Source organism: Carcharodon carcharias, chromosome 1 (genome assembly GCF_017639515.1).
Source record: "Carcharodon carcharias isolate sCarCar2 chromosome 1, sCarCar2.pri, whole genome shotgun sequence".
Lineage (NCBI taxonomy): Eukaryota > Metazoa > Chordata > Chondrichthyes > Lamniformes > Lamnidae > Carcharodon > Carcharodon carcharias.
In genome coordinates, this window is record NC_054467.1 from 229447465 (window position 1) to 229475244 (window position 27780).

Below are 27780 nucleotides of genomic sequence, written 5' to 3' on the forward strand. Positions count from 1 at the left end.
GGCAGCTTTCAGAAAAAACATGAAGCCTCATCCATGAGTGGGATGAGGTTTCATGAGGGATTTAAAATGTATATAAAATTTTTAAATAAAAGTAATTGACATGTCCTTGCTCATGTGACAGTGTCACATGAGGGGACATGTCCGGAACTTTTTTTTTTCCCTTTCATAAAGTTTTCAAACTTGAGTTGAGCTACCTGAGGCAGCACTTTGCCTCAGGGAGATCTGTGCGCTTTTTCATGTGCATGCACGAAAGAGTGCTCTCCCGGCTCAGGGAATTCCACACACCCCCCTCCCCCCCCCCCACCTCCCCTGCCCGCACAGGGAGCACACAGCGCTTCCGGGAGGACGTCACACTGGATGGGCCTTAATTGGCCCGCCCATGTAAAATGGCGGCATGCACCCAATTGGGGGCGCCGATCCGAAATCCGCCTGCCTGTGCCCACACCCACACAACCTTCCCCAATGTGGGGAAAATACTGCCCTAAGTTTACCTCGTGGGTTGGTACCAATATGCTTCTTGTGACTGGTATCTCAATCTAGTGCCAAATAATTCAAAATGATGTCCAGCCACTTCCTAGTTTTGAAAGATCAAAATCTATGTTTACTGTTGGATCATTTCCACAAGATTGTCTGAAATTTTCATACTTCTATTACCATTGACTGAAATCCTGGTGACTATAATAGTGCATCCATACAAACTAGGAGTGGGATTTTCTGGCCACGCGTACCACCGGGATCATCTGGTCCTGCCGAAAGTCAATGGACTTTTGGCTTGGCTGCCATATCTCCTGCGGTGGATCCCACCACAAATGGGCTGGAAAATCCCGGCCTAGGTCTAACTGTTGTAAATTTCCCTGACACTCAGATGTCAATAAGTTGATATGTGAGAAAGGAAGAATTACGGCATTTAGATTATTTTCGCTGTTTCACAAGTATATATGAAAAAATTATAAAACAAAATAAAAAGCTGCTGTTAAACCTTTTGACAGATTACAACATCAAAGGGCTCTTATTGCCACACATTTGCAGTTACAGAAATAGACTTAACCAGAAAGGAAAGCACAAACTTATCTAGCATATATAGCAATGCCAAAAATCCCAAACTGTGTCACAAATGGAAAGATGAGGAAGTGGACACCTGAAATAATCAAGAGGGGTGACCCAATTGCTCAGCAGAGTGAAGTGTTTCGTATAGGGTTTTAAATGAAGACGGGCAAAAGAGACAAGGGAATGTCTCAAACCCAAACCAGGAATCCGAGACCAATTCTTTTCTGAGCTCAACTGATGTGTCATAGACCAAAAATCAAGCTTGAGAATTTCCTTTTGTGTGTTGTTTAGTCATTGCTTAGTACCACACTGAGTGGTCTGGGTGCTCCATCTGAGGATTGGGTATATTTTAGATAAATCTTCACCAAATAAATAGAACATTTGCATTCAGAGGTCAAGATAAAGTTGATATTTGGAACCAAGAACTTATGTTTTTGTAAAGCATTCTCTGCACATCTCAAAGCAATTCATAGCAAGTGAATCCTTTCTGTTGACGTGCAGTCACTGTGGGGTAAACATAGCAGTCAGTTTACACACAACAGGATCCCACAGGTAGCGCACGATACATATGGCCTGTTAATTTTATTTTTGTGGTGGAGAAGTGAATACTGGCTAGGACAGTATCAATTCCCTGCTGTTCAAGTGGTGCAGTGGGATCTTTTACATCCACAATAGCAAGCAGGCCAATGCCTCATCTGGAAGTACAGCACTGAATTGTCAACCTGGATTATATATTTGTGATCTGAGTGAGGTTGCACCTACAGGCTCAAAGGTGAGTGCTACCACAGCCCATGAGTCACCTGATAGGCAGGACAGCGATGTTTCACTAGATTAGTCCCTGGGATGAGAGAGTTGGCCTATGATGAGAGGATGAGATTGGGCCTATATTCTCTGGAATTTAGAAGAATGAGAGGTAATCCCATTGAAGCATACAAGATTTTGAATGGGCTTGACAGGGTAGACAATGAGATGTTGTTTCCACCGGCTGGGAAATCCACAACACGGGCATGGACTCAGGAAAAGGGGCCGATCATATAGAACTGCGATGAGGAGAAATTTCTTCACTCAGTGGGTTGTGGATCTTTTGAATTTTCTACTCCAGAGATTTGTGAATGCTCCATCACTGATTATATTTAAGGATGGGATAGATAATTTTTGGTCTCTCAGGGAATCAAAGGATATGGGGAGTGGGCAGGAAAGTGGAGTTGAAGTGCAAAATCAGGCATGATCATATGAAATGGTGGAGCAGGCTTGATGAACTGTATGGTTTATTCCTGTTCCTATCCCTTGTGTTCTTGTGATTATTAGTAGCTCCTCGGAGAAAAAGAGGTGCGAGATTTCCAAAACTGCAAGGTGGCTTTGTTTGTTTTGGGGGTCACAGACAGCCACAGTTTCAGCCATTTTAAGAATCTTCATTCAGTTTTTAGAATTTTAGAAATAGCCATGAGGATATCTATACATATTTTATAAACATATACAGTGTGAGGTGTTAGTACGTCACAAAATATAAGACTTCTTTATGGTTGTTTTTTTTTCCATTGCTTTATATTTGGAGACAATCTATGTCCTCCCAGTTCTTGAGATAAACAAATTATCTTTTCCATTTACCATCAAACACATAACCTGCAGGCCACCAGAACAGTTGTTTGAGTTGTGAACAGGAAGCTTGTGGCTAGTAGCAACCAGTGTCTCTCTGTTTGTCTATATTAGAGCCATTATTTAAACAGGATGTTGTACAGAGAACTTGAAGTTAAGATTTGAAACAGAAGGAGCAGCATATTTCATTTTCTGTGAAGTTTTAGCCCTGTCAGATATGAAGATTAGAAGCACCAGTCTTTACAAAAGACTCTTGCTCATCATTCAACAGATTCTTCTTTTGCCTCATTTGGCTAGTGCAGGTAAGAATCTAACTTTTTAAGTTTTTTTAAGTCTTAAATATTATGCATTTTGTTTTTAAATATTTAGTTTCACTAAAAAAAATATTTGAAAGCATGGGTTAGTAGGGGCAGACCCTGCCTTGCTAACCCTTCTAACTTGCATCTCAAGTGGGCACTGGAAAGCCCTGTGATGTAAAGTACCTGGATATTCTATTTAAGACTGCAGGTTGATAAGCAACTGGCTGAAAGAAATGCAACAGGTACTAGTCAGGGGAGTGATATCAGACTTGAGAAGGTATGCAGAGTGGACTGCCCTATAATCGAAGCTTGGCTTCTACTTTTTCTGATTTTCATTCAAAAATACTTAAGTTAGTCGAGTGTGCAAATGATTTCGCATTAGGAGATGGTGGAATCTGATGAAGCAGTAAGGACATACAGAGAATCTTACTACGTTCGACCATTGCAAAGCAATAATCGACAAAGCAAGTCAAATGCTGAGCTAAGTTGCCACTTCAATAGAGTGTAAATTTGAGACAGTCATGCATTGTGTTATGCATTGGTCAGGCCACATACGCCATTTAGTTCTGAGAGGGAAACATCTGAGCCCTAGAAATAATGTGGAAAAGGGCTGAATGGCTAATCTTTAGAGTCAGAATTCTGAGTTATGAGGGAAAACTTGTACTCTTCATCCTTGAAAGGACGTGAATGAAACAGAACTTTTTAGAAGTTAGGTTATTAATTGAACCTTAAAATGTCAAACCGGAATATTATTTCAGGTTTGGTAAAAAGTAGGAAAAGACAAGTTTAGGATGGCAAAGACTCTGGAATTATTCAAGAGGCAGTTATGCTCTGATAATTTAACAGTAGGTTTCTATGGTAGAAAACATTAGATAGTCCAAATTGACTTCCTCTTTGTCTTTGCCTGTATTCTCATTGTGAAAAAGAAACGACATGCAAGTTAACTAAAGGAAGATACAAAGACAAAGATTCATTAAAATGTAAGTCACTTTGCCTCCATATTTTGGACGTGCATATTACAATTCAGCGAGGCAAATAGTCTAACACAAATTGTGTGTTTTAGCATTTGACTTTATTGTAAGAATTTCCACATAATATTGAAATAATTGCCCCTGTTAAAATATCATAATGGCAACACGTGAATGTTCCCTGAGGTCATAGGTACCGTATGTTTCACTCAAACATGTAATAAATTTGAAAATGACAAATAACAATAATTCAAACCATGCATGAATCGCATAATAAGCAGACTGATGCAATGGGAAATTTATATATTGAATACACTGACCCAAAGTTATTAGATTCATTGAGAGTATTTTTTTAAATTGTGGAAGATGAAATATTGTGTTCATGGTCATTTGGTTTTCTGTTTGAACCAATGCCTTTACTGTTGGTTAGCCTGCCTATGCCACAGAGTGCTTATAAGATTAAATTTTTTTTAAAGCATCTCCAATTAATAATAGTGAGGTACAAACCTCATGGGGAGCAGCTGAAACTTGAGTAAAATTAAAGGACATTCAGTGGCATGAAGACACTGACTTGTTTGTCAATTTGTTCTAGTACCTGGACACCTGAAGACCCAATTTTCACAATGCATTTTTTAAATCCGTTCACGGGATGTGGACATATTGACCAAAGTCAACATTTATTGCTGATCTCTACTCGCCCTGCCTGCAAGCTGCCTTCTTGAATACAACTGAGTAGCTCACTAAAATAAAAGCAAAATACTGCGGAAGCAGAAAATCTTAAATGAATACAGAAAATGATGGAAAAACTCAGCAGGTCTGGCAGGATCTATGGAGAGAGATGCAGGGTTAATGTTTCGAGTCCATATGACTCTTCTGCAGAGCTCTGAAGAAAAGTCATATAGACTCGAAACATTAACTCTACTTCTCCACAGATGCTACCAGACCTGCTAAGATTTTCCAGCATTTTCTGTTTTCATTTGAGTAGCTCACTAGGCCATTTCAAAGGCAGCTACGGGTCAAGAGCCAAGCACACTGCTGTAGCCCTGTAATCACTAAAATTATGTTAGTTGGCACAGCGGTAAAATTAAAGTTAAATTTGAGTTTTTTGAAGAGGTAACAGAGAGGGTTGATGAGAGTAATGCTGTCGATGTGGTGTACATGGACTTCCAAAAGGCACTAAATACAGTGCCGCATGACGGGCTTCTATGCAAAGTTATAGCTCATGGACTAAAAATGATAGTAACAACATGGATATGAAATTTACAGTGACAGGAGAGAGGTGGTTGGTGAAGGTTTTTCAAACTGGCAAAAGGTTTAGTAGTGGGGTTCCCCAAGGTTGGGTATTGGGACCCTTGCTTTTCCTGATCTACATTAATGACCTAGGCTTTGGTGCACAGGGCACAATTCCAAAATGTGTGGATGATACAAGACATGGAAGCATTGTGAACTGTGAGGATAGTGTAGAACTTCAAAGGGACAGAGACAAGTTGCTGAAATGGGAGGACCAGTGACCGATGAAGTTGAATACAAAGAAGTGTGAAGCGATTCATTTCATAGGAAGAACACGAAGAGATAATATCAAATAAAGGGTACAGTTTTAAATACTGGGTGCAGGAGCAGAGGAACCTGAGTGTATAAGTGCATTATTCATTGAAAGTGGCAGGATGAGTTGAGAGAGTTAATAAAGCATTCAGCATCCAAGGCTTTATTAATAGGGGCATGGAGTACAAGAGAAAGGAGGTAATGTTAAACTTGTATATAACTCTGGTCTGGCCACAACTGGAGTATTGCATCCAGTTCTGGGAGCCAAACTTTAGGAAGGATGTGAAGTCATTAGACAGTGCAGAAAAGATTCACGAGACTGGTTCTGGAGATGAGAAACTTCGGCTCTGTTGATAGATTGGGGAAGGTAGAACTGTTTTCCTGAGAGAAGAGAAAGTTCAGAGGAGGTTTGAGAGGTATTCAAAATCATGAGTGGTCTGGACAGAGTAGATGGGAAGAACTGTTCATACTGGTGAAAGGATCAAGAAGAGGGCACAGATTTAAGGTAATTGGAAAGAGAAGCAATGGAGACACGAGGAACCTTTTCACGCAGTGAGTAGTTAGGATCTGGATGTGCTGCCTAAGAGTGTGATAGAGGCAGGTTCAATTGAGGTATTCAAGAGGGAAATGGATTATTATGTGAAAAGGAAGAATGTGCAGGGTTTCAAGGAGAAAATGGGGGAGTGACACCAGGTAAATTGCTCATTCGGAGAGCTAGTACAAACACAATGAGCCAAATAGCCTACTTCTATGATGTAGTAATTTTGTGATTCTGTGGTTAAACAAATGCTGCATTTAGCTAATACCATTCTTTGGTAAGAATACTAGAAATAGAAAGAGGAGGCCATAAGAGGTTAGTGTGTAAAATTAAAGCACATGGGATTGGGAGTAATATATTGGCATGGATTGAGAATTGGTTAGCAGATAGGAAACAGAGAGTAGGAATAAATGGGTCTTTTTCAGAGTAGCAGGCGGTGACTAGTGGGGTACCACAGGGATCAGTGTTTGGGCCCCAGCTATTCACAAAAATATCAATGATTTGGTTGAGGGAACCAAATGTAATATTTCCAAGCTTGCTGACGACACAGAACTTAGTGGGAATGTGAGCAGTGACGTGAGTGTTAAGAGGCTTCAAGGCAATTTAGACAAGTTGAGTGGGTAGGCAAATACATGGCGGATGGAATGTAACGTGGATAAGTGTGAAATTATCCATTTTGGTCAAAAAAACAGAATAGCAGAGTATAATTTAAATGGTGTTAGATTGGGAAATGTACAAAGGGACCTGGTGCACTAATCACTGAAAACAAGTATGCAGGTGCAGCAAGTAGTTAAGAAGGCAAATGGTATATTGGGCTTCGTTGCGAGAGGACTTGAGTACAGGAGCAAGGTTATCTTACTGCAGCTGTTGGTGAAACCACACCTGGAGTATTATACAATAGCAAAAATAGCTGGAAAAACTCAGCAGGTCTGACAGCATCTGCGGAGAGGAACACAGTTAACATATGGACTCGAAACGTTAACTGATTCCTCTCCGCAGATGCTGTCAGATCTGCTGAATTTTTCCAGCTATTTTTGTTTTTGCTTCAGATTTCCAGCATCCGCAGTATTTTGCTTTTATCCTGGAGTATTAAATGCAGTTTTGATCTCCTTACCGAAGAAAGGATATACTTGCCATAGAGGGAATGTAGCGAAGGTTCACCAGACTGATTCCTAGGATGGCAGGATTGTCATATGAGGAGATTTTTTTTTATTCATTCATGGGATGTGGGCGTCGCTGGCTGGGCCAGCATTTATTACACATCCCTAATTGCCCTTGTTCAGAGGGCATTTAAGAGTCAACCACATTGCTGTGGGTCTGGAGTCACATGTAGGCCAGACCAGGTAAGGACAGCAGGTTTCCTTCCCTAAAGGGCATTAATGAACCAGATGGGTTTTTTTTTAGCAACATCGACAGTGGTTTCATGGTCATCATTAGACTTTTAATGCCAGATTTTTATTGAATTCAAATTCCACTATCTGCCACAACAGGATTGAACCTGGGTCCCCAGGGTACTTCCCCGGTTCTCTGGATTACTAGTCCAGCGACAATACCACTATGCCATCGCCTCCATAGCCTCCAAAGATTGGTCCAACAAAGTCTGTATTCACTGGAGTTTAGAAGAATGAGAGGGGATCTCATTGAAACATATAAAATTCTGACAGGGGTGGACAGATTGGATGCAAGGATGATGCTTCCTCTGGATGGGGGGTCTAGAACAAGGGGTCACAGTCTCAGGATATGGAGTAGGCCATTTAGGACTGAGATGAGGAGAAACTTCTTCGCTCAGAGAGTGCGGAACCTGCGGAATTCTCTACCGCAGAAGGCTGTGGAGGCCGAGTCACTGAATATATTTAAGAAGGAACAAGATAGATTTCTGGACTCTAAGGCATCAAGGGGTATGGGGAGAGAGTGAGAGTATGGCATTGAGATAGAGGATCATCCCTGATCATATTGAATGGCAGAGCAGGCTCAAAGGGCTGAATGATGTACCCCTGCTCCTATTTTCTACGTTTCTTCAGTCTGGTCCTCTATTCAATAAGATCATTGTTGATCATCTACATCATCTTCGCTTTCCCATCCTATCACTATACCTCTTGATTCTCTTAATGCTCAAAAATCTGTTGATCTTGGTCTTGAATATACTCATTGGCTGAACATCCATAGCCATAGAACATCCAGGAGAGATAATTGAAGAGTCACAAACCTCTGAGTGAAGACATTGCTCTTTGTCTCAGTTTAAATGCCCAAGACCTTATCTGAAAACTGTGACCTCTAATTCTAGACTCTCCAGCCATGGGAAACAGCGTCCCAACTATCCTGTCAAGCCCTCTAAGAATCTTATATGTCTCAATGAGATCATTTCACATTCTCATGAACTCCAGAGAAAATAGGCCCCCTCCTACTCAATCTCTCCTCATAGGTCAGCCCTTTCACCTCAGGAATTAATCTTTGTTGCACCCCCTCTAAAGCAGCTATATCATTCTTTCGGTAAGGAGATCAAAACTGTATGCAGTACTCCAGATGTGATCTCACCAAAGTCCAACATAATTGTAACAAAGATTTCCTTACTCCCACAGACTTCACTCTCCTTGCAATAAAGATTAAGGTACCATTTTCCTTCCCAATTGCTGGCTGTACGTGCATGTTAATTTTCCCTTTAAGGTTTCAAATTTTGTAATCATCTTGACTGGCTGACAGCTTTGGAGTCCCAGAAGCACCAGGTTTGAGTGGTGGCCACTGCTGGGACTACATACAGTCCCCACACAAGAGGAGCTAATGGAGGCTGGACTTAAGTGCTGGGTAAAGGCATGGTCAGGCTGGCAGCCTGCACTGAGGGTGATCTTGGGGATGATGCTTCTGATGGACACAGGAGACCCTCCAAGGAGGTTCCTTGCCACTCTCCCCCCACCCCCCACCCCCTCACCACCCCAATTGCCTGACACCAGTCACTCTAATATTCTTTGCAAAATTATTTCAACAGTTATAGTAACAAAGCTATTGTCAATGCCAGGAACCTTTCAAAGTCTTCCAAAGTCTTTTATCTATTATAAAACTTGCCACATTTGCAATAACTCTTTGTCCTAAATATAACCTATTGCAAAAGCAAATTACTGCAGATGCTGGAAATCTAAAATAAATGCTGGAAAACCACAGCCGGTCAGACTGCATCGACAGAGGGAAATAGTGTTACGTTTCAAGTCACTGACCACAGGAGCAGAGTTTGTTGAACCAGCAGACAAACTGTTTGAGTCAGGGGAAGAATTTGAAATCCTTAATGTCTAAAGCATCTAGTTGGACATTCATACATTGCTGTTGAATGACTACAGCAGACTGTTGACTGTTTTTTATCATTCAAGCAGCCTTTTTAACAAGACAAGTGCCTGATTTCATAAGGACAGAAGAAACTTTGCAGCACACTTGAAAATAATGAAATAACTCCCACTTAATGAGCAAGTTGCTTCCAAGTAGTTTACTCACAACCTCATGTACTTAACTTTCTTTTGAACAAAACAGGAAAGGCAGATAGCTTCTAAAGAATGGATCCTTTTCATTTTTCATCAGAACCAAAGAAAGAGAGAAATGTAAGAGGTTTTAAGGCATTGGAAGGGGGAGGGGGTGGCCGAAGGATACAGGAGAAGGTCTGGGCATGCAGCAAATTAACGGAGACAGGTTAGAGTGAGTGAGAGGAGCAGAGAAATTGAGATGGCCAATGTCACAAAAAGAACAGCAACTTCAGAGGGAGATAATTTTTTTTATTCTTTAACCGGATGTGGGTGTCGCTGGCCAGGCCAGCATTTTTCTTGCTGGTTAAAGTGGTAGATAGGTGAGACCTTCTCCTTTGTTCTACTTGCCTTCTCCCACCTTCTACTGGTTTAAACACTCTTACATTTCTGTCTTTCTTCTGTTCTGATGAAAAGTCATTGCCTTCCCCAGATGCTGCCTGATCAGCTGAGTTCTTCCAGCAGTTTTTGTTTAGATTCCTATAATAACTTGATGGAGCAGCAGATTTGGTGAAGATGAGGCTAGACTTCTGCACGTGCAGAAGTGCTTGCATGCTAGACGCGGTCACTCCCCCGGAAGCCCCACCCACAGGATTACCCGCACAAACAGCTTATTGGTCGAAGCCTCCGTAATCACATCACATGATGAGTTACTACACTTCCTCCCCGTTTAAGTTTCTTACATGTCCTCAGTACTATTGCCAGAATATTGTAAGGGCCCAAAGCCTTTGCGGTATCCAGTCCTTCAGCAGTTACTTGATATCACATGGACTGAATTGAATTGGCTGAAGACTGGCGTCTATGATGCTGGGGACCTCTGGAGGAGGCCGAGATGGATCATCCACTCAGCACTTCTAGCTGAAGATTGTTGCAAATGCTTCAGCCTTATCTTTTGCACTGATGTGCTGGGCTCCCTCATCATTGAGGATGGGGATATTTATGGAGCCTCCTCCTCCAGTGAGTTGTTTAATTGTCCACCACCATTCATGACAGGATGTGGCAGGACTGCAGAGCTTAGATCTGATCCATGGGTTGTGGAATCGCTTGGCTCTGTCAATCGCTTGCTGCTTGTGCTGTTTGGCACATAAGTAGTCCTGTGCTGTAGCTTCACCACTTTGACATCCGATTTTTAGGCATGCCTGGTGCTGCTCCTGGCATGCCCTCCTGCATTCTTCATTGAACCAGGGTTGATCCTTTAGTTTGGTGATAATGATAGAGTGCTGGGCCATAAGGTTACAGATTGTGATTGAGTATAATTCTGCTGCTGCTGATGGCCCACAGTACCTCATTGTTGCCCAGTCTTGAGCTGCCAGATCTGCTCAAAATCCATCCCATTTAGCACAGTAGTAGTGCCATACAACACGATGGAGGGTATCCTCAATGTGAAGACCTGATTTTGTCTCCACAAGGAATATTTGGTGGTCAGTCCTACTGATACTGTGATAATGAGGATGAGGTCAAGTATGTTTTTCCTTCTTGTTGGTTCCCCCTCCACCTGCCGCAGACCCAGTCTAGCAGTTATGTCCTTTAGGGCTCGGTGATACCGAGCCACTCTTGGTGATGGACATTGAAATCCCTCACCCAGAGTACATTCTGTGCCCTTGCCACCCCCTGTCCTTCCTCCAAGTGGTGTTCAACATGAAGAACTTTTGATTCACCAGCTGAGCGGGTGGCAGTACATGATAATTAGCAAAAGGTTTCCTTGCCCATGTTTGACCTGATGCCATGAGACTTCATGGGGTCCAGAAATGATGTTGAGGACTCCCAGGGCAACTCCCTCTCAATTGTATACCACTGTGCTGCACCTCTGCTGGGCCTGTCTTGCCTGTGGGATAGGACATACCCTGGGATAATGGTGGTGGCGTTTGGGACTTGATCTGTAAGGTATGATTCCTAAGGTATGATTATGTCAGGCTGTTGCTTGACTAGTCTGTGAGACAGCTCTCCCAATTTTGGCACATGTCACCAGATCTTAGGAAGGAGGACTTTGCAGTGTTAACAGGACTGAGTTTGCCATTGTCATTTCCGGTGCCTATGCCGATATCTGGTGATCTGTCTGGTTTCATTCCTTATCCAATTTTCTGTAGTGGTTTGATTCAACTGAGTGGCTTGCTAGGCCATTTCAGAGGGCAGTTAAGAGTTAACCACAGTGGATTTGGAGTCACGTGTAGGCCAGACCAGGTAAGGATGGCAAATATCCTTCTGTAAAGGATATCAAAACATTAACTCTGTTTCTCTCTCCACAGATGTTGCCAGACCTGCTGAGTTCTTTCAGCATTTCGATTTTATTTCAGATTTCCAGCATCCACAGCATTATGTTTTGCTTTTGCCTTTTAGTTTATTTAGTTTTTTTTATTCATTCATGGGATGTGGGCTTTGCTGGCTCAGCCAGCATTTATTGCCCATCCCTAGTTGCCCTTGAGAAGGTGGTGGTGGGCTGCCTTCTTGAACTGCTGCAGTCAATGTGGTATAGGTACACCCACAGTGCTGTTAGGAAGGGAATTCCAGGATTTTGACCCAGTGACAGTGAACTATATTTCCAAGTCAGGATGGTGAGTGACTTGGAGGGGAACTTCCAGGTGGTGGTGTTCCCATCTATCTGCTGCTCTTGTCCTTCTAGGTGGTAGTGGTCGTGGATTTGGAAGGAGTTGCATAGAAGCCTTGGTGAATTCCTGCAGTGCATCTTGTAGATGGTACACAACGCTGCTACTGTGTGTCAGTAGTGTAGGGAGCGAATGTTTGTGAATGTGGTGCCAATCAAGCGGACTGCTTTGTCCTGGACTGTGTCCAGCTTATTCAGTGTTTTAGGAGCGGCACTTATCCAGGCAAGTGGGGAGTATTCCATCATACTCCTGACTTGTGCCTTGTTGATGGTGGACAGGCTTTGGGGAGTCAGGAGGCGACTTACTCGTCGCACGATTCCTAGCCTCTGACCTCCTCTTGTCGCCACAGTGGCTAGTCCAGTTCAGTTTCTGGTCGATGGTAACCCCCCAGGATGTTGATAGCGGGGGATTCAGTGATGGTAATGCCATTAAACATCAAGGGGCGATGATTAGATTCTCTCTTGTTGGAGATGGTAATTGCCTGTCTCTTGTTTGGTGCAAATGTTACTTGCCACTTGTCAGCCCAAGCCTGGATATTGTCCAGGACTTGCTGCATTTGGACACGGACTACCTCTGTACCTGAGGAGTCGTGAATGGTGCTGAACATTGTGCAATCATCAGCAAACATCCCCAATTCTGACCTTATGATGGAAGGAAGGTCATTGATGAAGCAGCTGAAGATGGTTGGGCTTAGGACACAACCCTGAGGAACTCCTGCAGTGATGTCCTGGAGCTGAATCATTTTTCATTAGGGGCAGGCCAAAGCTTTACTGAATGCCCAAATAATTGTTGGAACTTCCACTATTTACTTTATTTACAATATTCAAAATAAATTGAAAGAAATGTTAGCAGAACCTTCCCCTCCTTAGTCTATTATCTCTAACAATTGAGTTATTTCTCCAAACAACTCAGTAGCCTTTACTATTGTTTTATTGACATAATTCAATTGAGCATTTAGTTGCTGGGGATCAATTTAATTCCCCTTTTTAATATGGAAAATCTAGTTGATTCTGCAGGCTGTCTCTAGTAATCAATAACTTTCTAAGTGCTCACAACTTTCCTTCCTAGTCTTTCCATGAGAATATCTGCTGCCTGGCCGAAAGGATCTAGAAAAGGGGCTGTGACCAACTACATCTGCCCAAGCCACAATGCAATGGTCATTGTTGCAATGTAGGAAATGCAGCAGCCAGTTTGTTTTTTCTGGGACGTTGCTGTGTACAATGTGATAATGATCTGATAATTTTCTTTAGTGATATCGATTGAAGGATAAGTATTAACCCGGACACTATGGAGAACTTGCCCACTTTTCAAAATAGTTCATGGGACTTTTTTTTACAGCCCCTCTGAAAATGCAGCACTCCTTCAGCACTGCACTGTGGTGTCAGTGTAGATTAAATCCTGAATCTACAATCTTCTGACACAAAAACAAGAACTCTATCACTGAGCCAAGACTGACGCATTGGGAGATGACTAGTGTTTCATTTGAGTTACTGAAGGAAAACATCGTTTTAATTGTTGCTTTAATCTGTCGTGTAAAACAGTAATGCAGTGCAGAATATTGTGAATGAGGGGAAGATAGGTGAGACAAATGTCCTGTCCTAGAATATATATATTCTCCAAAGTTTTCTGGAGAGATAACACCGACGGGTGTCTCAGCAGTTTGCCAGGTGTATGCAAAAATTAGGTGGAATTTAATAGCCCAGGCGGCGAGTTTAGAAGTGGGGGGTGCATTTAATCAGGCCGGAGGTTATGGGGTGGAAAAACTGCCACCTTTCCGCCTGATTACATGCCTCTTGGAGGTGGGCAATTCATGCAATTAAAGGGCCTCATCCTGTAGCTGCTGGTATTCCAGCAACAGCGGGCAGGGGAATTGCCATATGGAAGGTCCGAAAAGCAAATCAGCCGTCAGGGGCAAGACCCCTGCCACCAACATTAAATTCCACCCATTGTCTTTTTGTTTTACTTCACAGGTGAAACAGGGGACCTAAAAATCACCCAGCTCCCCCAAGCAATCAATATTTCAGAGGGAGAAAGTATCACAATGACATGTTTATGGAACATCAGTCACAGTGAAAGTGTTAGAGTGGACTGGTTAAAGGACAACATCAACATTGTTACAAAAACTAACAAAGGAATATATAAATCCGATGGAAGAAAGTACATTATCGAAAGGAACTACTCAAATCTGACCATTCCTAATACAGTTCTAAATGACTCAGGATTATATCATTGTGAAGTGCTTGTGGAAATACCACCACCAGTCCATCGAGCAATCGGAGAAGGAACATTGTTGATTGTCTTTGGTAAGTTACTAAACATAATAACTTCATATCCAATGACTTACCATATGTAACTGATACATAAAAGTAACCGGGGTCTACTTGCATATCTCCCATCCAGGTAAGTCCTGATTGCCATTCTAAATTCTAATGGACAGCTAATTCTAAATGGTTAAAAAAATGATTGTGACTTAGTAAAGCCATGTGAACATACTGTGCTTCAGATACACTATTAACATAAGCCATTCTAATAAAATACTTTGCCCCTTTGTTTTTAACTTGTTATTTCTCTCTTGAATGTGCTAACCTATGTTGGAATATAGTTTCACACTCCCAGACCTCACGCTCAGGCATGTAAACACTGATACTGAAACTCTGAGCTTTTGTAAGGGTTCTCCTGATCTCCTGCTGCAATTTTGCTGGGGGATTGGCAGAATCCCCAGAGAAATGGCCAATCCTGTCACTCAAGCCTCCTCATCCAAATCTACCACCATAACCAACCATTCCCTTCTCCCTCATATTTATTTGTCACCCTGCACCCATATCTTTATACTCTCATCAGAGCTACCGAATTGGGATCAGAAGCAGCAACCTGGATTGACTAATTCAGTAGATAATGAGAATTGGACCTCACTTCTCTTTTAGCCTCAGCACCACTGCATATTATTGAGTCATTGGTGAAGCAATCAGATAAATGCTTTTCAAACACAGTATATCCTAAAATGTTGGTTTCTGAATTGTTCAACAAGATACATGACGATAAGGAAAGAAGGGGAGAGAAATAACTTTTTCATGTTTCTTTTCCCAGTTGTACATTTATTACAAATGTCAGAAAGGTTGACATAATTAACCCTTTTAATGTAGTAGTAAATATATGTAGTAAAATAAATAATTCTTCTTGTGGGGCAGTGTCATATCTTTAGAAAAAAAAATTATTGTGAAACTCCAGTTTTTCCATTTTATAAGCCATTTCAGTTCTATACACAACTGTATATTTGTAAAACCAGATCAGGATTTTGTCTGGACTTGAGAAATGCTCTTGAAACAGGCTTAATGGCTCTTAGCATCTCACCATGTTCCATATTTTCCTATTATGGACAGAGACTTTCTATTCTGACATAAAAGATTGGATGGAAATTTTCAACAAATCGAGATTCGAATTTAAAATCCCCATCACAGCAAATCCAGTAATGCAGCTGGTTAAAAAAATGTGTAACTGAGCCATAAAAAGACATGAAACTGGACTGTGATGGGTTAGCTGATGAAGGGCCAGATATTCTTATCGGAGGCAGGAATCAGAAGATGGGATTGATCCCAGATCGCGTTCTCCTGCCTCTGTCTCCAGCTTCTCATAAAGCATGATTTTGGCAGGGTTGGTGTCTTAGTGATTCTAGAGACTGGTCTGAGCCCAATTAGTGGCCGGCAGGGGGAGTTGAGAGAGTGGTAATGGAGGGGAAATGTTTGTAATGTTCTTTTTATTGTATTGAAGCACCTCAGAATGTAACATGACCTATGCAGAAAATGTGAATATCATTGCACTTTCCTGTTATGACAGTTTGAAATGTTTTGTAATGTTCTTTTAGATATTTTATGAATAAAGTATATTTTTGCAAAAAAAAAATGGAAGGAGGGACAACAGGGAGGAGGGCCACGTTCTGGCCTGTATCTGCAGCTATTAGCCATTGCTATGGCTGCCTTCTGTGCATGGTTGGAGAAAAATGAAAGGATCTTCGTTCACAAAGTGACCAGGGGTGGGACCATGAATAGGATAGGAAAAGTTCAGTTGATAAAATTTCATTGCTGCTCAGAGGTTTTTGCCCACACTTTCACTTTTTTCAAATAAAACTGTTTCTATGCTACCACCCCTATTCCTGTCAGGCTGCAGCTTCAGAGAGCCCCTAATGGCCACCCACCCCGATGAAAAACTCAGGAAGTCAGAAAGCGGTCTCTTAATGAGCTCTCTAATGACCTCAATCCACCTCACTTAACAAGGCAGCGACTTCACTTTCCCGTTGCCCCCCCACTCCCCCCAATCCCTCCCCCCCCCACCCCTTTGTCCTCAGGAAAGTCAGGAGAGTCGGGAATAGAGACTGGATACATATTGGTTTGCAGGCCGCCAGAGCCTCTTTTTTTACCATCCCACTTGCTACCTGGTGACATCTGCTGGAAAGTGTGTATAATAGCACATTGAGTGAGGACAGATTCAGACTATGCTGTGATGTTTCACAGTTACATAGCCTGCTAATATAGTACTCATTGACAAAGATCATAGATATTGAAAATATGGAACAAAATCACAGGAGGGTGGACAGTAAACCTAGAGCCATAACCCTGCACAGTACATTGCTTTCATTGATTGAATGTTTTAGATCTATTTGAATTTTTTAAGATATTTTTCTTTAATTCAAACTCAGATGTAAGCAACCAAGTGGAGATGAGTTCAGCTTCCAATGTGTTAAGCATATAAAATGCAATGTTAATAAAATCTAAATCTTGCTATGGAATGTGCAGAGTTTCTGAATCCAGCTGTTAGGATACAGATTCTGAAGGCTGGGTTATGGCCTTCCAACCTTCTTCAATCCATGTCTTACTGTGAATAATAGAATATCCATTCATTCCACCACCACCTGTAGTGTGCACTATCTACACTGCAGCAACATGCCATGATCTCTTCGATAGCACCTCCCAAACCCACAAACTAGTCTGACAAAAGCAGCAGATGCATAGGAACACCATCACCTCTGAATTCCCTGCAAATCACATGATCCTAAATTGGACCTATCATTGTTTCTTCATCATTGTTGGGTCAAAATCCTGGAACTCCTTACCTAACAGTAATGTGGGAGAACCTTCATCATACATACTGCAACAGTTGTCCCTCCAATCAGGTTTCTGCCCCAGCCACAGTACCGAAATGGATCTTATAATAGTCACAAATGACATCCTGTGTGATAGTTACTAAGGTAAATTTTCCCTCCTCATCTTTCTCAACCTGTTTGCAGCCTTTGACACAGTTAACCACACCATCTTCCTCCAACACCCCTCCATTGTTAGCCAGCTGGGTGGGACTGCTCTCACCTGGTTCCATTCTTATCCATCTAATCATAGTTGAAGAATCACTTGCAGCAGCTTCTCTTCCTTAGCCTCTACCTCTTTCTCATTTACATGCTGCCCCATCGGCATCATCCAAAAGCACAGCGTTAGTTTTCATGTGTACACTGATGCCACCCAGGTCCACCTCACCACCACTTCTCTCAACTGCTCTATTGTTGCTAAATTATCAGACTGCTTATCCAACATCCAGAACTGGATGAGCAGAAATTTCTTCTAATTGAATATTGGGAAGACTGTAGCCATTGTTCTCAGTTGCCATTGCAAACTCCATTTCCTAGTTACTGTTTCCATCTCTTTCCCTGGCATTATCTGAGACTAAACCAGTCTGCTCACGGCCTTGATGTTATACTTGACCCTGCGCTGAGCTTCTGACCACACATTTGGCCTGTCACTAAAATCTACTTATTTTACTTCCATTACATTGCTGACTTCAGCTCATCTGCTGCTAAAAGCCTCATCCATTGCTTAGTTGCCTAGAGGCTGGACTATTTCAACACACCCTTGGCTGGTTCCTATGTTATACCCTCTTAACCCTCTGACTTAAGGTCATCCAAAACACTGCTGCTCGTATCTCAACTCACATCAACTCCCATTCACCTCTCATGCTGCGCTAGCCAACCTTTATTGGCTCTTGGTCAAGCAACATCTTGATTTTAAAATTGTCATCCCCGTTTTCAAATTCCTCCATGACCTTGCCCCTCTCTATCTATGTAATCTTCCCCTGCCCCACAACCCTTCAAAATATCTGTGCTCATTTAATTCTGAGCATCCCTGATTTGATTTGCTCGATCATTGGTGGTCATGTTTTCAGTTGCTTTGGTCCTAAGCTCTAGCATTCCCTACTTATACCTCTCTACCTCACTTTCTTCTATGAAAACACTCCTTAAAATGTAGCTCTTCGACCAAGCTTTTGGTCACCTGACCTAATATCTCTTCATATGGCTCGGTATCATATTTTGATTTTTAATGCTCTTGTAAAGCACCCTGGGACATATCATTATGATAAAGGTGCTATACAAATACAAGTTGTTAAGAAGAAGGCCCACTACCACTTTCTCAAAGGAAACCAAGGCTGTGAGCTGCCGGGCTATGCAGGAAGGTGGGATTAGAAAGGGCACCTGGGTGTCCTCGGGCTGGCATGAACAAGATGGGCCGAATGGCCTCCTTCTGTGCTGTAACTTTTCTATGGTTCTATGGATGTTTAATGTCAGTGTTGCTGGTGATGCCCATATCCCAAGAATGAATAAGAACAAATATTTGGTGATTAAAGTCCCCTTAACAATATGTGTCTTGTTTTTAATATAGCGGCCCAAGCTAAGAACAATCTGATTATTTGGCTTTTGGCAGCAATTAGTCCCACTATACTGATTGCGATTGTAGTTCTGTCCTGCAGTGTCAGAAAAATAAAGAACAGAAGGCAAAATGGTAAGGATTGCAAATTTCACACTTTTTTTTCCAGAAGTAGATTATATTTATCAAAGTGTTTATAGTCTTTTATTGTTTGTTTTAGGAAATATATCTAATTTAAGGAGGATGTAAGCATGACTCAATTGTGGTGCAATCTATTTCTGATAACATAATTACATTAGAAGATAATGAAAGAAAATGATGTAAAAGCAATGAATGCAGCAATGAGCCAAAATGAATTCCATCTTCCAGATGAACTAGACCAGTTCAAAGTTTACTCACCTGGATCTGCCTCACTTCAGAGACCCCCTTTTAAAACAATGTCCAAAACAACAGAATGTTCCCTACAGCCAACATTTTACCTGACCTTGCACTCTTCACCTTCAGTTGATGATCTGGTGATTATCACTCAGCAACTGGGTTGCCATAAAGTCCATCACTTTGGTGTAAAAACTGCATTTGTAGTCTAAAACACTTTGGTGTAAAAACTGCATTCGTAGTCTAAAAGAGTGGCCTCATAGCAATGCATCAAACCCCAGGTTTACAGCTCCTAAGACTTTCATTAAAGTGATGACTTCAACGTTGGATTTTCTGACAACTGCCTATGACAAATACAGAAATTTTGCATTGTTGGGTTTCTATCTAGGCTTAAAAGCGGTGGTAACCCAGATTCCACTCGCTTTCTATATTCTTATTTATCGATTTATTTTTATTAATCTAAAATGTGTATAAGATCTGGGATATACGTCAGTATGTATCACTACTGTTGGGCTGTTGATCTTGAAGTGTTGAAAGATGTGTCCTGCTTCATGACATTGACATTTACAATGGGAGGAGTTGAAGGATTAACTACAGGCGGGTTTCCTGTGGGATACAGTTAGTTTTGTTTTGCTTCTTGCCCAGATGGGCAATAGAAGGCCACGGAGATTTAAGCTGGGCCCAGAATGGGCAGGGTGGAAGAGAAGCAGCTGTCAGACTCCAGAAATCTGACATGCCTTAGGCTGGTTGCCATTAGAGATTGTTGGTTAGGGTCTCCAGAGGGAAAGTGGGGGTGGGGGGGAGGTTGGGTTGCAGTGGCCATGACAGTGAGTTGAACTGAGGATAGGAGACACTTGAATTTCTTTGGAAGACCACTTCTGCAGCTGTTGCTTGGACAAAGGAGTGTAAAACAACTTCCTTACCTGGAGGGTCACATCATCTTGGATATTCTCTCCAACGTCCCTGCACAAAACATGTTGAGTTAGATAGAAGCTGATTTTACCACTCCCTAGCCTTTGATCTTTGAGAGCATTTTTAGTTCCTGTCCTTGCCTGCTGTTACCTCAGCTGATCCATGCATTTGAAGCTGGGATATTTCTGATCTGTGAGAGTCAATACTATACCTTCACCTACCCTGTAACTAATTTGTAAAAATATCAAGACGTTGCACTAACTGCTATGATCAAGTGGTAAAACCTTGCCCCTTGCCTGCTCTGATACTAGGAAGCAGGCGCTACAAGGAGGTAAGGATATTGACTTCTACAAGCATTTTTCCCCACATGCTAAAGAAGGGGTAAGAGCAGCAAAGAACAAGTTTAGGGCAGAGATGATAAAGGAAGTTGAAAAGGAGCACATGTTGTTAAAATGGGTCCCAAGCCAGATGGTGAGATACAATTCTAGACACAAATCATTTTCATGATGGTCAGTTTATTTACAGAATGCAGTATTACATATACAACAACAACAACAAAAATACCTGGAAAAACTCAGCAAGTCTGACAGCATCTGCAGAGAGGAACATTGTTGATGTTTCGAGTCTGTATGATTCTACATCAGAACTAAGGAAACGGAGAAATGAGGTGAAATATGAGCTGGTAGAGGGGGTGGGACAGGTGGAGCTTGATAGGGGGCCATTGATAGGTGGAGGCAAAGAAGAGATGGCATAGACAAAAGGACAAAGGGGTGTTGACAGTGATGATATTATCTAAGGAATATACTGATGGGGACATTAAGGACAAGCCAGTGGCAGAAGGCCCTAGTGGGGGTAAGGTGGGGGGGAAGGGATCGAAATGGGCTAAAAGGAGGAGATAAAACATCGAAATAAATTTAAAAATAGGTGGGAAAAGAAAGATTTTTTTTTAAATTATAAATTATTTGAAAAAGGGGGATTGGAAAAGGGATGGAGATGGAGGAGAGAGTGCATTACCCTGGGTCTCTGGATTACCTGTCCACTATACCACCGCCTCCCCATGTTAGTAAGAATAGAGATTTTTTTTTATTATTCATTCATGGGATGTGGGCTTTGCTGGCTGGGCCCATCCCTAGATACCCTTGAGAAGGTGGTGGTGAGCTGCCTTCATGAACCGCGGTAGTCCATGTGGTATAGGTACACCCACAGTGCTGTTAGGAAGGGAGTTCCCAGGATTTTGACCCAGCGACAGTGAAGGAATGGCGATATATTTCCAAGTCAGTATGGTGAGTGACTTGGAGGGGAACTTCTAGGTGGTGGTGTTCCCATCTATCTGCTGCCCTTGTCCTTCTAGATGGTAGTGGTTGTGGGTTTGGAAGGTGCTGTCTGAGAAGCCTTGGTGAATTCCTGAAGTGCATCTTGTAGATGGTACACACTGCTACTGCTATCCTACCCTCAATAACCTAGCACCCCCTTGCTAGCAAAAATCTGTCTACCTCTGCCTTAAAAATATTCAAAGACTCTTCTTCCACTCCCTTTTCAGGAAGCGTTCCAAAGACTTACAACCCTCTGAGAGAGAAAAAAATTGCCTCAGCCCTGTTTTAAATGGGTGACCCCTTATTTTGCAACAGTGACCCCTAGTTCTACGTCCTCCCATAAGAGGAAACATCCTTTCCACATTCACTTGTCAAGACCCCTAGAGATCTTATATGTTTCAAGCAAGTCGCCTTTTACTCTTCTAAACTCAGAGGATTCAATACTAGCCAGTCCAACCTTTCCTCATAAGATAACCTGCCCGTTCCAGCTATTATTCCAGTAAACCTTCTCTGAACTGCTTCCAATGCATTTACATCCTTCCTTAAATACTGTCGACAGTACACCAGATGTAGTCTCACCAATGCCCCGTATAATGGGAGCACAACCTCCCTACTTTTGTCTTCAATTCCTTGTTCGCAATAAACAATAATGTCCTATTAGCTTTCCTTATTACTTGCTGTACGTGCACATTAGCCTTTTGCAATTCATGTTCTAGGACACCCAGATCCCTCTGCATCTCAGAGCTTTGCAATCTCTCACCATTTGGATAATATGCTTTTTTTATTCTTCCTGCCAAAATGGACAATTTCACATTTTCCCACATTATACTGCATTTGCCAGATCTTTACCCACTCACTTATCCTACCCATATCCCTTTGTAGCCTCCTTATGTCCACTTTACAACTTAATTTCCTACCTATTTTTGTGTCATCAGTCTCTTCAAATAATTTATATAAATTATAACAAGTTGAGGCCCCATCACTTGTTACATGCCAACTAGAAAATGACCCATTTATGCCTACTCTTTGTTTCCTTTGAGCTGGCCAATCTTGTGTCCATGCCAATATGTTACCTCATGCAGCATAAGCCTTTATTTGTGCAAAAACTTTTGATATGGCACCTTATCAACTGCCTCCTGGAAATCTAAATACAGTACAGCCACTGTTCCCCTTTATCCATACACATGTTACTTCTTCACAGAATTCTAATAAGTTGGTTAAACATGATTTCCCTCTCACAAAACCATGTTGATTCTGCCTGATTACCTTGAATTTATCTAAGTGACCTTCTATAACATCTTTAATAATAGCTTCTAACATTTTCCCTATGACAGATGTTAAGCTAACTAGCCTGTAGTTTCCTGCTTTCTGTTTCCCTCCCTTTTTGCATAAAGGAGTTGCATTCTCAATCTTCCTCTCCAAGGGAACCTTCCCTGAATTTAGAGAATTTTGGAAAATTAAAATCAATGCTTCAGCTTTCTCACTTGCCACTTCCTTTCAGAGGGAGGCAGTGGTATTATGATATTGTCACTGGGTTGGTATTCCAGAGACCCAGGGTAATTCTCTGGAGACTCAGGTTCAAATCCCACCATGACAGATGGTGAAATTTGAATTTAGTAAAAATCTGGAATTAAAAGTCTGATGATTACCATGAAACCATTGCCAATTGTTATAAAAAGCCCATCTGGTTTGCTAATGTCCTTTAGGGAAGGAAAATCTGGCCTACATGTGACTCCAGACCCAAGGGCAATTAGGGGTGGCTGTGATGTTCACATCCAATGAATAAATGAAAAAGAATGAAGTCTGTCAGGACCTGGGGACTTGTCAGCCAACAATTTGCTCAGTACCATTTCCCCTTTGGTTGTAATTTTCTTGAGTTCCTCCGTCCGTTCCATTTGCTGATTTACAGATATTTCTGGGATGTTCCATGTCCGCTATAATGAAGGCCGTTGCAAAATACCTGTTTAATTCACGTTCTATAGATCCAAAGCCCACTTTGTTAACGCTTTTCGTTTTTTTAAATTTCTATAGGAACTCTGACATGGTCATCATCAGACTTTTAATTCCAGATTTTTACTAAATTCAAATTTCACCATCTGTCTGTCTTTATATTTCTAGACAGTTTTCTCTCGTACTCCAATTTTCCCTCCAATAGTCATTCTTTGCTGTTTTTTATATTCTGTTCAATCTTCTGACTTGCCGTCCATTTTTGCACATTTATATGCTTTTTCTTTAAGTTTGATACTGTCTTTAACTTTTTTAGTTAACCACAGATGATGGGTCCTCCCCTTGGAATTTTTCTTTCTCCTTGGAATGTAACTGTTCTGTGTATTCTGAAATATCCCCTTAAATGTCCACCACTGCATCGCTATTGACCTTCCCCTCAACCTTAATTTGCCAGTTCACTTTAGCTAGCTCTGCTTTCATGCCCTCATACTGCATTTATTAAAGTTTAAAATACTAATCCTGTACCCACTCTTCTCTTCCTCAAACTGAATGTAAAATTCAATCATATTATGATCACTACTACTTAGGGGCTCATCGCTTGGTATGTTTCATTCAAACTCATGAATACGCCTAAGGCCTCTCCTTTCAGACCTCAGATCACCCTGGAAGGGCAAGGTGTCTCACAAATTTGGGCAACAGGTAAAGCTAGCTTTTTCATGTTGTTACTGTGCAGCAGCAAAATGAGTGATATTCTCCACTAACAGGATGCTGCCATCAAGCCAAAAAAATGTTCTATCACACAAATAAACAATGTGGTGTATGGATTTCAGTGCTGGTGTGATGTCTGGTGTGCAGGATATCATTTTTTGTTCATTCACAGGATGTGAGCTTTGCTGGCTGGGCCAGCATTTATTGCCCATCCCTAATTGCCCTTGAGAAGGTGGTGGTGAACTGCCTTCCTGAACTGCTGCACTGTAGGTACACCAAAGTGCTGATAGGAAGGGAGTTCCATGATTTTGACCCAATGACAGTGAAGGAACGGCGATATATTTCCAAGTCAGGATTGTGAATGGGAAGGGAACTTCCAGGTGGTCATGTTCCCATCCATCTGCTGCCCTTGTCCTTCTAGATGGTAGTGTTTGTGGGTTTGGAAGGCTCTGCCTAAGGAGCCTTGGTCAATTACTGCAGTGCGTCTTGTAGATGGTATACACTGCTGCTGCTGTGCGTTGGTGGTGGAGGGAGTGAATGTTTGTGGATGTGGTGCCAAAGTGACTGCTTTGTCCTGGATGATGTCAAACTTCTTGAGTGTTATGGGAGCTGCACTCACCCAGGCAAGTGGGGAGTATTCCATCACACTCCTGACTTGTGTCTTGTAGATGGTGGACATGCTTTGGGGAATCGTGATTGGCGGATTGTATCAAAGAGCATGTCCCTTCATCCGTTTGCAACATGAAAAGTACTGACTGTACCCAACCTGTCCATGCTTGCAAAACTCAAAACATAGTGTCCAACCTTAGATGTGATTCTACGGTTGGACAACACCTGCTAAGCAATTCTAACTGACACTGAAAACCAATTTACAATTAACAGTCAGACTTGCAATGTGGCTCACTTACACATGCTAGAAGCCATATACATACATACACAGAGTCCTGTCCTTTGCACACAAAAGCAACATGTCCAGATGTTGTGCCTTTTTCAACTAAACAAAAGCCATTCCCTGATCCCTTCTGCAGGGCAATGCCTTGACCAATCAGAGTTGACCTGCCTGGTTTGAATTTGAACAAAGCTGGACAGTTAACTGTTCCATGCTGTATTCTCCATGGCAATGCCTCCACCAATCAGAGTCCACTTGTCAACCAATCAGCATTTTTTTGTTATGCAGTATAAATTGTAGTTCCTCTGTTATAATTGGAAATTTCTTGTGAGCTATCCTGATGAGTGCAAAATAAAAAGCATGTCTTTTATTTCAGCAATAAATCAGACAGTTTTGTCACAGAACAGTAGTGAATTAAATTATCACTATGAACAGTAAATTCAAAATGGATCTGTCTGGAAAATTTGCAACATGTCACCCTACTGTCTCTTCTCTTCTTATTTCATCTTCTCCACAATGGGGTTGGGGTCACCACAATTCTGGTTAATCCCTCTTCCACATCTCCTCCTGTCAGTCACCCATTCCTCTTCCAATCCCACTGTGTTTAAGTCTCTCTCCACCGCATCTTTCTGTTTGGTTTTAAGCCATCCTCTTCTCCTTCTTCCTGACAGTCCCATTTCCATTGCTCACCTCACCACATTTCCTTTCTCCCTGCAGAACAGATGACAATATCATTTCAATCTGTTCTCAGTTATTTCCTTTGCACTAGCTTGTCACTGCCGTCTGTTCGCAGAATTCTTCTTTCTCCTCTGGTCCACACTCGCTCTGTAATGCATAACAGCTAACCATGTTCCCCATTTTGCCCCTGGTTTCTAGCTTTATTTTGATGATTCTGTCACTGATCCTGTCCACTGCCAGCATCTTGTCCTTCATTTACATACTTAGAACTGTTCAAACAACATTTTTTCTCTTATCATATCCACAGTAGTAAAGTTAATATCTGCTTCTCTTGCTTTGCTGCCCTTCCACTTTGTTTGCTGGAGACCCATGATGTGTATCCTTTTCTCACCATCATTTCACTGCTTCTCCCTGTCAGGCTACTGATATTTAGACTTGTTATTTTTGAGTTTGGTCATCCTTTCGTTTCTCCTTCAAGCTTTCTTCTTTAGCCATCCTTGTTCATTGGGTGGTAACTCTTGCTCATTCCTCAGAGGGTTCAGGCTGGGATCCTGCACCAATACACGCTGACACGCCTGCAGTCGTCGCTGGGTTACAGATCACCCTACTGTCATCATTGACAAAACGCACTTGAGCTACACAACTGTAATGTTAGAGATAAAAACAGAAAATGCTGGAAATACTCAGCAGCTCTGGCAGCATCTGTGGAGAGAGAAACAGAGTTTAACTTTTCAAGTCTGTGACCTATCATCAAATCATTCATCGCTTTGTAACAAAGAGGACAGTGTGCTAGGTCTGTACCCAACCACCTGGCTTTCAAGCACCCTCTTGAGCCAAGGTGACCCAGTGGACCTAGGCATAGACCCAGGAAAATCTAGCAGGAAAATCTAACAGAACTATATGTAGCAAAGTACCAGTATCCAAAACTTTTATCCACGGAACCTGGCTGAAATCAAGCCCAGGATAAAGCCAGTTTTTCCTGATGCTGCAGAGGTTCAATGTCTTTTTTATTCATTCACAGGGTGTCAGCGTTGTTAGCATAGCCCTGAAAGTTGGTATTTATTGCCAAGCACTAGATGCCGAGAGAAGATGGTGGTTGTCTGCCTTCTTAGCAGTTTTATATAACTAAGTTATACAATTACGTAGCTTGCTAGGCCACTTCAGAGAACAGTTAAGATTCAAGTTCCATACAGGACGAGTACCTCAAAGCCTGTTTAATGACAAGCTTCATGGATACTTTTATTAATATCAGCTCTTTATTTGCAAATTTGTTGAATTGGATTCAAATTCTCAAAATGTCACGGTAGGATTTGAATTTAAATTGTGTGGATTATAAATCTAGGGCTCTGGATTAATAGTGCAGTAACAGAACAACTACACATGTAATGCATTAGGCAATCACAATCCAATTCCTGATTTGTGCAGCTTGCAGCACAAAACTTGGCCATATTGGTAATCCCAGTCAAAGACACTATAGCAGCTTGTGTGGAATACAAAATTGTTACACTTATGAAGTAACATTCCTGTTTTATTCTTGTATGGTTCAAGTTAAGCTTGAAAAACTGATGGTTGAAAGCTCTGGGGACAGGGTGGCGCCTTGGCAGCCTCTTAAACACGCAATTTTCAGGTGGGCCAACTCCTGTCTGAAACAGGTGTGGGAGGCTCATTAGATGTGCAAATTCACAGTTTGTCAAAAACGTTATATATACTGAGAAATCCAGGCCAAAGATTTTCTAAAGCACCACTAATGGAACATATTTGAGGCACTTTATTCTGTTTGTATTATTTTTGATTGAAGGTGAACATCACAATACCTTATCAATAGACTGCAGCCTGATATTTATTAATACTAGTGTCATTTGATATTTCCTGTGCAGCCAATTCTGTGTATGAAAACTCTTCTGTAATAAAGAAAGAAGCTTTTAAGCCGAAGATAGAGAAAAGGTGAATATTTTTTTGCTATGCACTGAAGAAAAGAGTCCAGTCAGCATGGCTGATTCTGTGGCTAATGCTCTGATGAACAGTTGCTGTCAGTTTGTATGAATCCATTTTTTTTTTGAAGCTGTGACAAAAATAAACTTTCCCTCTTCATCCTTCTCAGCCTTTGACATGGTTGACCACACCATCCTCCTCCAACGCCTCGCCAGTGTCATCCAGCTGGGTGGGACTGCTCTCATGT

General features: G+C 41.8%; 1 protein-coding gene across 1 annotated transcript; it reads left to right on the plus strand.

The window, feature by feature from the left end:
* The first annotated feature begins 2854 nt into the window (after positions 1-2854).
* LOC121275849 (cytotoxic T-lymphocyte protein 4-like) lies at positions 2855-27549 on the plus strand. Its single transcript, XM_041183569.1, has 4 exons — positions 2855-2945; positions 14067-14399; positions 18795-18914; positions 27479-27549. Exons 1-4 carry the CDS (start codon positions 2861-2863, stop codon positions 27547-27549), a joined length of 609 nt encoding a protein of 202 aa, XP_041039503.1. The 5' UTR covers positions 2855-2860.
* The last annotated feature ends 231 nt before the right edge of the window (positions 27550-27780 follow it).

Bases quoted from the DNA above. Each gene is read 5' to 3' on its own strand.
- LOC121275849 (XM_041183569.1), top strand. From the start codon at position 2,861: ATGAAGATTAGAAGCACCAGTCTTTACAAAAGACTCTTGCTCATCATT. The intron at 2,946-14,066 runs GTAAGAATCTAA...TTTACTTCACAG, and splicing joins GCCTCATTTGGCTAGTGCAG to GTGAAACAGGGGACCTAAAA. The intron at 14,400-18,794 runs GTAAGTTACTAA...TTTTTAATATAG, and splicing joins AACATTGTTGATTGTCTTTG to CGGCCCAAGCTAAGAACAAT.